Genomic DNA, 10,668 nt, shown 5'->3' with positions numbered 1-10,668 from the left:
TATATCATATATTATACATGATATAGGAAAAGTATTTATATAGTATATAATATATGATATACCATATATCATATATGTTATATGTAATGTATAATATGATTAATAATTATGAATGTTATATTTAATATGCATTAATTATTGATATATTAACATGCACAATATATAATTATGTTATATTATAATACCATATTATATACATATATTATAGTATAGTGAAGAAAGGAGACCCATCCAGAGACAGCTTCTGCTTCTGGAAATTCATTTTCTTTTTCCTTTTGTTTACTTAGTAATAAAATAATTTTTGGTGGTTTTGAAATGGGATCTCTGTGTAGCTCTGAATGTCCTGGAACTCACTTTGTACACCAGGCTGGCTTCTGAACTCTTGAGTGCTAGGATTTAAGTCATACACCACCATATCCAGCCTCCTATTTATTTATTTATTTATTTATTTTTGAGACTGAGAGTACAAGGTCTTGGTTTGCAATGACAATAGCAAAAGTAGCAAGCACAGTGGTTCACACCTGTTTCTCAGCACTCCAGAGACTGAGGAAGAAGGCTTGATTGCCCTGGTCTACAGGCTAGCTGTCCACGCACTGCTTCCCATCAGTCTGCCCTGGTCTACAGGCTAGCTAGCTGTCCATGCACTGCCTCCCATCAGTCTGCCCTGGTCTAACAAACCATATTCCTGGATTAGACAGTTTAGCCCCTTCCACCCAATTATCCCTGCTCTTAAACACAGCAGCTCCTTGTTCATTTCCAATCCTCACAACCAACCTACCCATCTACAAGAAGGTGCTGGTGACTGAGAAAACAGAACATGAACACGTGAAACCTAACTCAGAAACAAAGTCAGAATACAGAGAATGAGTGGGGTATGTTTTATTATTTTAGAAATATTTTTAAAAAGAAGTGTCTTTAATAGGTTAAAATGAACTCTATAAAATAAAAGTCAATATCACATCTATAATTTAAAATAAGGACATTAAAACCAGCAAGGAAGGAGTAATGAACATGGACTAAATTCTTCATATTTCATAGCATGTACAATTGCTAATTTTATGCATTTCCAGCAGGTGTCAATAGATACTAATTTTTGCAAATTATATATAATGTAAGTGGTAACTTTCAGAAAAATCGAGAACAGACAAGTTAAAGTGGATGCACTAAGAAACAGCAACCCAACCGTCAGCACTTTGGGAGGGATTGGAAAAGCTAATCAAGGACAGGAGCTGGCAATGGACAAGCTAGTACACCATGCGCTGTTAGGAAAATGATCAGATGCTTTTTTACTGTGGAAAAGAACACAGTAACATCAGTAGAAATGCACTGTAAAGGAAGGGCAGCCAACGGTCTCTGCCATAACGAAATGCTAGCTGACCATCCAACCCGGGAGTGGCCGAAAACGCCAGCAAAGGTAATAAACATAGCTCTGTAAACCATGTGCTCTTCGTGGGTTTTGTTTTTGTTTCTCCGCATTCTTGGTTTCCACAATGACTGGCTCTTGGCCTGTTTTTCTGCCCATACGAACTTCTCATGCTTTTCCTCCATGAGACTAAGAGAACCACTGAGCCATACAGGTTGAGTTCACACCATACTTACTTCCTTCACAGAAAAGGCTGTCTTGATCCACCCAGGGTGGTCAGTGGACACGCTGCTACCGAGTTCTCAAGACATTCCTTACTGAAATGTAAAGTGGCTACATTTTTGGCTTCTCTAAATCTATTGTACAGAAACATTTCCAAATGCTAGAAAGAAAACTGCACTTGAATTCCAATCCAAGAATCTCGAAAACAAAAGGAACCTTAATGCACAGTAACAGGTGCACACTATTTTTTTTCTCCACTTAAAAAGTAAAAAGTAAAACACACCGGGCAATGGTGGCACACGCCTTTAATCCCAGCACTTGGGAGGCAGAAACAGGCAGATTTCTAAGTTCGAGGCCAGCCTGGTCTACAGAGTGAGTTCCAGGACAGCCAGGGCTACACAGAGAAACCCTGTCTCGAAAAACAACAACAACAAAAAAAGCAACAACAAAAAAAGTAAAACACATCATTATGCAAATAAGCCTGAGCTGTATTAATATTGTTAAATAAAAAAATAAATATTCAAAATTATATATTGTACAATATTTGTTCAAACAGTTACACGCGCACATGCATACAGGCAATGTGTTTAGGTGTTGTATGGTGGAAATGCTGCTTTCACTCATATATTCTTATTACAATATTTTTGTGAAATAAGTTCTCACTTTGTAGCCTAGGCTGGTTGGGGAACTCCCAGCAATCCTCCCGCCTCAACCTCCCAAGTTCTGAGATTACAGATTTGTGCTATCACAACTGATTATTTACTTTTATTTTTTCTTTACAACCGCTATTATTACTCTTCACGTATTTTAAGAAATCAAGCCCATGTCTCAATTGTCTTCTATCGCGGCGAGCTGACTTTGGGGGAGGAGCTTGCTATTTCCCACTGATTCAGTCTCAAAACTCTAAGGACAAATTCCCTCCAGTAAGCGGCCCTTTGTAGTCTGGCGTGGGTCACTTTTGAGTGGATTAGGAGAGGCCTAAGGCAGGAGGACCATGGGCCTGGGTCTTGATCCGGCCTAGGGCGTCGCGGTGTAACGGGATAGGGTCAAGATGGGAGTGGTCGAGCGGTGGCCAACAGTGGGGTGCACTGGGAGCTGCGGGAGCGCGCCCCTGAGGCTGCGGCTGGGGTACACGGAGAGCTGCGGGAGCGTGCGAGCCGCGGGAGCGTGCGAGCTGCCGCCCGGGTGCACCGAGAGCTTTGGGAGCGTGCGAGCTGCGGGGTGCGCGCCCCCGAGGCCGCGGCCCGGGTGCACGGAGAGCTGCGGGGTGCGGGTCTCGGGGCCCCGGTGCGCAGTACCTTCCCAGTGCAGCTCGCCTCCAGGCTCGCGCTGCAGGAACTTGTACCAGAACGTGTCAACGCGGCCCGGCTCCGCCCCGCCGGCTTCCTCCTCGTACGTCTCCAGCTCTACCTCGGCGAGCCACAGGCCGGGCTCCTGCAGCACCAGCGCGGTCGCGCCCGCCGCCGTACCCGCCGGCCGGAGACGCACGGCGCCGCGCGGCTCCCAGCGCCCCAGCTCGGGCCGCGATCCCGCGAGCAGCAGCTCCTGCCGAGCGCCGGCCACAGCGGGCGGCACCACCACGCCAAAGCGGAAGAGCATGGCGGTGGCCCGGGTCCTGGGAGCCTGGCGAGCGGCGGCGGCGGCGGCGGCGGCGGCGGTAGCGGCAGCGCGAGCCCTGGCGCTGCGCGGACACGTGCGGCGCCGCGCGTTTGTAGCCTGGTCACGCGGCCGCGGGATTTGGGTTCCCAGGCGTCCCGGAGTTGCGGCCGTGGGAAGGGGGCATTCGGGGGTCGGACCCACACTGCAGCTAGGAGAGAGGAAAACGACACCCCAACGTTGTCCAGTCGTCTTCCTAGAGATCTGAAATCACTTTTACTAAGTCACAAAGGAAGAAAGAGCTTCTAGCCTGAACCCCCAGCCTCAGTGAAGTTGGCGATGATCCAAGACTTACCTGTAACCATCAATCAAGCACCCCAACATTTAGTCCCTGTGGGCCTCTGATTATAAAGTGGGAATAATCCATAAGAACAATGGTCTTTAGAGATCCTCCACTCCAAACGCAAAAACCCAGAGTTTATCAAACACACAACATACTTTCCCTTGCCTAAAGGGACTATAGAAAAAATAAAACAAAACAAAAAAAATCAAAAAACAAACAAACATAAAACCTGTTTTTAACGTGTGGAAGTTGATCTCAAGATCAAAACAAGACAAAATCTTGATTGTGAGATGACAAGGCTTGGTCTGGTCTCACTGTGAATACCAGACTGGGCACAAACTTTTGAGATCCTACTGGCTCAGCTCCTAGGATTACAGACCTGCATCACCAGAGCCCAACCGTGAGTGTGTGTGTGTGTGTGTGTGTGTGTGATAAAGTTTGCTTCTTGGGAAACAACAGAAAAATAAATAAAATTTTCTTCTTACAAATATTAGCACTTTAGATCAAGAAACAGCTGTGTCATTATTTGGCCAAAAGAAAAAACTATTCTGGGAGCAGAGGAGGCTACTTCATCTTATTGATATGAATAAATAAATGTCTGTTTAAGAATGAGACTGAATGCTTTGCTTGACATTTGTAGCTCTTCTTAAATGAATGTAACCTGTTCTCTGTGGGCTGAGAATGAAGTCATTCACTCAAGTCAAATAGTTTTGACCATAGCAGGAAGTCTGTATCCAAAAATCATGCCTACAATTCATTTCTTGGTGCACCAGAACTATCAACTCTCAGTTTAGCTATGATGGAGGTAAAACCCTTTGGTGGTGTGTGGGTCGTTGAAGTACAGCCTTATTACAATGAAATCCAATGTCCAAAAATTGTTCTTATTTTGGGCTTGTACCATAGTAAGAGCCAAGATTTTAAACTCTGCAAAACAAAAAAACAAAACAAATGAAAAAACAAAAAGACTTTATATATTTATGTTCATTTAAGAAAATACTAGTAGTGGTGTATTATTTTGAAATATACAGTTAATATGTTTGGAGTTATTTAAAATTTATAAGGGGAAAATGTATGTATTTTCAGTATTGCTGTAGACAAGCATCTACATAAGACTGTTAAATTGATTGTTGTTTTATATCAGACAACTTTTATAATACTCATTTTTATTGTTATAATATTTTATAAATTTTTAAGGAATATGACAAAAAAGATATTGTAGGTATTTAAGGGCGGGTCTCTGGGAGGAGTTGGGGTACAAAAGGAAAACAAGAATGTGATTTAATTCTATTTACTTAAAATATGTTTTTAAATGTTAACAAATTCAGATAAATTGAAATCATGTAACTTTTCTCATAATGCAATAAAAGTTAAAAAAAAAAGAAATGTCTGTTCATTGTTAATTGTTTTATAGACAGCCCAAAATGACTGTCTATAAAACATATTATAAAGAATAAAGAATACTTTTCATATTCTTTATTCACATGTTTAATCTGATACATATCCCCAAAATGAGTTTAAAAATCAGAAGCATAGTTATCAATATTTGGAAGATGGTGTCAAGAGAAAAGTCAGAATTTTATGCATATGTAGAAAATCTGTCAGACCAAACTAGAAAAAAGTAAAATACACAAAACTCAGTTTATAGAACAGTTAGTAAATGAATACTACAACTACTATGTGTCACTCTTAAACACTCTCAAAATTAAAAGATTCTACTTAGAATTTGCTTGGTTGCTCTGTTTAAGGATATAAACATGAAAATGTGAAAACAAACACAGAAACAAACAAACAAAAAATCAGGCCTGCCAAACTTGGCTGATTCAGTAACAAATCAGAAGTGAGCTGAGTGTGGCAAATGGGTCAGTCTATTTAAGTCTGTGTTACAGAACATTCTTGGAGTCGTTTTAGGAAGACAATGGTCATTTGGCCATGCAAAGAGGACTACCTGTCTTTTTTGAAATTCAGACTTCAGTGACTCGTTTCTGCAGGAAGAAGGCTCTAACTCTTGTGTGCAGTGCTGCCTGTATCATGGGGTTTTCACACGGAACTTTTTCTGCCAGATCTCCAGAGTGAACCTTGCCCGCTCATAAGTGAAATAATGGCAGAAAGAGAAATCAGTCATGGTTCAAAGAACCTTTACTTTTTTCTTCCTTTTCATTACAAAGAGACTAGATGTTTTAACCATTGTAAGAACCACCCTTCTGTCATGGGAAACATTAAAAAAGAGAGACGACCACAGGGCTCCAGCCGGGTGACCTCAACTCGCTGGTCTCTCTGCCCGCCTCTGGAGGGGCCGGAACCCCTGAGTTCCTCCTGCTGCCACGCAATGACTGCCTATGCACCGTCAGCCAACACAACATCCATTTCCCCGGTAGAAGCAAAACTCTTAAAGCTAATAATTAGTCAATCAGATTTATGTATCAATAAAATTCACAATTTACAAGATGCCAATACAACAATTTTAGAGCCAACTGATGATGAAAAAAGCTTTATCCCAATTATTCTAACTATCTGTTATCATAGCTGCCTGTGGCTGGTTCGTGTCTACCTCCATTCTCTTTCTCCCTATCATCTCTCTCCTGAGAGGCTGTCTCTGCAACCGTTAGCTCCGCCTTCCCTTTTCCTGTCCAATTGCAGGGCTCCTGCTGCCCTAATGTAATTGGACAGGGAAAATCCTGCAACATCCTTCTCAGCCACTCAACAAAATATGTGATTGTTTATTTAAGGCATGGATCTAAGTAGGGTGAAATTTTGATGGTTAGTCACATTGTGTACCAAGAAAAGAGTAAGTCAAAAAAAAAAAAGAATATCAAATTATGGATTAAGCAACATCTGTCAAGATGATCTCAATCAAATTTTGACTGTCAATCATTTGACTATATCTACCATAGTAATAGTCACTGCGACCTTATTATGAGTCAGGCCAGGTTTTTCTTGTTAGATTGTCTCATTTGAGTCTCAACAGTCCTGTGAGGTAACTACAATGTTATCCCCACTTTCAGATGCAAGGAAACTGCGGTACAGAAGGGCTCAGTCTACAATAAACAAAGGGAAAAGTCACATGCTAAACCGCATCGATTTTGCAAACAAAGTCACATGCTAAAAGGCATCGATTTTGCTAACAAATGCATTTAAATCTTTGTGTATTTTTTCAGGTGTGTGTCTGTGTGTGTCTGTGTGTCTGTGTGTGTGTGTGTGTGTGTGTGTGTGTGTGTGAAAATCAGGACTCAATTCTCTTCCACCATATGGGTCTTGGGGATTGAAATCAGGTCGTCAAGCTTGACAGCAAGCACTTTGATCCATTGAGGAATCTCACCAGTCTTTCAAGTATGTTCAAATATTATTCTCTTTCATCTTTTAACAGAAAATGAATGTCTTGTAATTTCCTACAACCAATTTCATCCCTAGGAATCATAGATAAACCCCTGATGAAATTTTAAAATTATCATGAGTCTATACAAATTATTTTGATAAATAGGATAGATTTGACTTTAAATCATAGGAAACCAAGGTTTTATGCTCTTACACACCTATATGGGCATCTCATACAGCCAGACTGGATTCAAACTCAGTATTTGTGCTAATTCCCTTAAATTTTTGATCCTTTTGCCCCAGCCTCCCAAGCTCTGGGGTTGGAGGCTTGAACTACCACACCTGGTTTGTGGATTTGTTGTGTTGACACCAGAAACACAGATTTAGAAAACTCTGCTAGAGTATACATCCAGTGGTTAAACTGCATTATACCCAGATGTTTTTCTTTCTTGAATTTTCTGTGTTATATCTCCCTTTACATTTCAAAAATATTAGTATTTATTCAGAGAATTACCTATTAAATCCATTTATAGTTGGATTTAAATGCTACAATGATATGCTGAATTTAGAGCAAAAACTTAACTCCATGGAGTAACTTCATCCTAGTAATCATTTTTAAAAGACCAGCCAATTTTTCTGTCATTGAATTCCATTTCTATAATGCCATCTTATATATAACTATAATATTTCTTGGAGAATGGGTAATAAATTCAAACCTAAGAGTTTCAGGATCCCATTTAACTATTCATTCTTTCAAAGTCCCCTTGGGAAAGCTATTACATGATCCTGTTGTGATTTATGTTTCTGACTATGTCTTTCATCAGCCAGGGAGTTGTAAATCATCCCTTATGATTCTGTCTATGTAGATGCATGCTAATGGATAGAAGTCACAAGTTCAAGTAACACTGGTACAGTTTAAGTATCAGTTTATTACTTCAAAGAACACATATAAAAGTTAAATGTGGTGCATATACTGTCCTGATTTTGTGCCTTAAAGAGCAGAGCCCAGTGGAAGTTTGAACAAAGCTTAGAAGTGCCCATTAGTTAGTCATAGTGTGTTAGGGGGCTGGCAAGATAGCTCAGCCAGTAAGAGCACTGAGTGCTCTTCCGAAGGTCCTGAGTTCAAATCCCAGCAACCACATGGTGGCTCACAACCACCGGTAATGAGATCTGACACCCTCTTCTGGTGCATCTGAAGACAGCTACCATGTCCTGAGTTCAGTTCTCAGCAGCCACATGATGGCTCACGGCCATCTGCACAGCTATAGTGTACTCATACACATAAAATAAAATAAGTAAATCTTTTTTTAAAAAGAGAAAGAAAGAAAGCAGTGTATTAGGCTATTCAAAACCCCTCTGGAGGATTGCAAATTCGATCATCAATAGGAGGAGAGGACCTCAGCCCTGTGAAGGTTCTGTGCCCCAGTGTAGGGGAATGCCAGGGCCAGAAAGTGGGAGAGGGCGGGGTGGCAGGCATGGGGAAGTGGGAGGCAACAGAGGTTTGTTTTGGTTGTTTTTGTTTGTTTCTTTGTTTTTTGGAGGGGAAACTGGGAATGGAGAAATTTACATGTAAATAAAGAAAATATCTAATAAAAAAAAACCCTCTGGAAATGTGGGAGAGCAGAAGGGATATAAGCTATATTTATGGGTTTTCTCAAGACCTCATAACATTTTTCCAGTGATTCCATTGTGTGTCCACCCCATCAGAGAGCCCTTCCTCCCCCACCCATCCCCATACGTCATCTCCTACATCTTCGTCATGCTCCTTTATCTTATTTATACCATAGTCCCCATTTATGTTATCATTCCTCATTTTACTATAAAAATGTTAGTTTGAAAGCTATCCCCTTTGGGCTGGTGAGATGGCTCAGCGGGTAAGAGCACCAACTGCTCTTCCGAAGGTCATGAGTTCAAATCCCAGCAACAACCCATAATGAAATCTGACGCCCTCTTCTGGTGCACCTGAAGACAGCTACAGTGTACTTATTTATAGTAATAAATAAAATCTTTGGGCCAGAGCAAGCAGGGACTGAGCGAGTGGGGTTAACCGGAGTGAGCAGAGATCCTAAAGTCAATTCCCAGCAACCAGATAAAGGCTCACAACCATCTGTACAGCTACAGTGTGTATTCATATACATAAAATAAATAAATAAATATTTTAAAAAAGAAAGAAAGAAAGCTATCCCCAAGGGGAAGGAGAAATGCTTTCTCAGTGAGAGCATATACTGCTTTTGAGGGTTGGAGTTCAGTTCCTACCACTGCTTATAACTACGGCTAGAGAGGATTTACCATCTCTTCTTGCCTCTTCAGACAGCTGGGTTCACCTGCATGTACCTCTGCACAAGCATACACATAATCAAAAACAAAAACAAGATCCCCACTATCGTGGCTTGAATATGTTTGTCTCAGGGAGTAACACTATTAGGTGGTGCGGCCTTGTTGGAGGAAGTATGTTGCTGTCGGGGTGGGCTTTGAGACTCTCTTCCTAGCTGCCAGGAAACCAGTTTTCTCCTGTTTGCCTTTGGAACAAGATATAGAAATATCAGCTTCTCCAGCACCATGCCTGCCTTCATGCTGCCATGCTTCCTGCCATGGTGATAAAGGACTGAAACCTCTGAATCTATAAGCCAGCCCCAATGAAATGTCTTTTATAGGACTTGCCTTGGTCATGGTGTCTCTTCACAACAGTAAAACTCTAACCAACACGCCCACTATACAGTTACAGTGAAGCATATACCATTTCAAAACACATGGTGCCACCCTTTGCCTGTTCATCTTCTCCCACCCCAATCATTGTAAAGCCACACCTCCTCCCTCCCTCGAGAACCCCTACTCAGCAAGGCCTTTCTTAAGGCAGTGACCTAAATGAAGTCTGCCAGGAGACAGTGAAGGCCAAGTTGGTGAGACCTTGAAGTTTAAGGCTTCCTTCAAATATAAAAGATCCTAAGTCTGTGGTAGGTTGACTGAAAGATACCTAATGCCTTTCTTTAAAACACTGAGTAGCTGGAAGGATGTTCTTATGGGCGCTTGAAAATATTTAGAGAAAAGGGGATGAAAGTGATGAAAGAGTAACGGGGCGTCATGTTTGTTTGTTTGTTTGTTTGTTTGTTTTTGAGTAGTGGAAACATGGGTGGGGACAAACCCAGCAAAAAAAAATTTAGCGATTTGTGGGTTTTTTTTTCTAACTACTGTGTGTTATATAAGAATAAACATATTTTTTGTCTTAGTTTTTAAAACATTGTCTCAACTCCCTATATAGATCAGGCTGGCCTCAAACTCATTCTGTCTCCTGATTGCAGGGCTTGTACCCCAACTGAATAAAAAAAAGTCTTCTAAGTTTAGCTGATGTCGGGCAGTGGTGATGCATGCCTTTCATCCTAGCACTTGGGAGACAGGGGCAGGCAGATTTCTGAGTTTGAGGCCAGCCTGGTCTACACCAGGGCTATACAAAGAAACCCTATCTCGGGGAAAAAAAAAAAAGTTTAGCCGAACAAGTTCCTTTCCTCCTAGGGGCCTGGTTAGGAATGGCTACAAACAAGTCTCTGGGCATAGGGTATGTAGCCAGATGCTTGCACTGGTGTCCATGAGGCAGATCCATGGAGACAGTTTCTGATGGATAGTGACATGTCTCATCTCCGTGCTTTCCCAATCTAGGCTTCAGACAGGTCTACAGCGTGACATTGAGAAGCTCCAGCACACAGTGGCCAGGATACATACTGGCCAGGCCATCATGTCCATCTGCTCCGAGCTGTAGAATAAGGAGAATGTGGCAAAGACCCTACACAGGGCCATGTTCAAGTTCCCTGCAAACCAAAAGATCCACGTCTCAAAG

General features: G+C 41.7%; 1 protein-coding gene and 1 non-coding gene across 2 annotated transcripts in view; one reads left to right on the top strand and one right to left on the bottom strand.

Moving 5' to 3' along the window:
• Epm2a (EPM2A glucan phosphatase, laforin) overlaps nt 1-3,276 on the bottom strand; it is a 109,155-nt gene extending 105,879 nt beyond the window's left edge. Inside the window, exon 1 of the mRNA XM_031380390.1 lies at nt 2,884-3,276. Within this exon, the coding sequence (XP_031236250.1) occupies nt 2,884-3,184 (301 nt within the window). The 5' untranslated portion in view covers nt 3,185-3,276. The remainder of the gene's footprint in view (nt 1-2,883) is intronic.
• A 7,035-nt stretch (nt 3,277-10,311) lies between these two features.
• LOC116097957 lies at nt 10,312-10,444 on the top strand. Its single transcript, XR_004121622.1, has one exon. It is a non-coding gene; the product is annotated as a small nucleolar RNA SNORA70 (small nucleolar RNA).
• Nucleotides 10,445-10,668: the final 224 nt, after the last annotated feature.

The sequence above is a fragment of the Mastomys coucha genome, unplaced genomic scaffold (genome assembly GCF_008632895.1).
Source record: "Mastomys coucha isolate ucsf_1 unplaced genomic scaffold, UCSF_Mcou_1 pScaffold2, whole genome shotgun sequence".
Lineage (NCBI taxonomy): Eukaryota > Metazoa > Chordata > Mammalia > Rodentia > Muridae > Mastomys > Mastomys coucha.
This window is presented reverse-complemented; position numbering and strand designations above follow the sequence as displayed.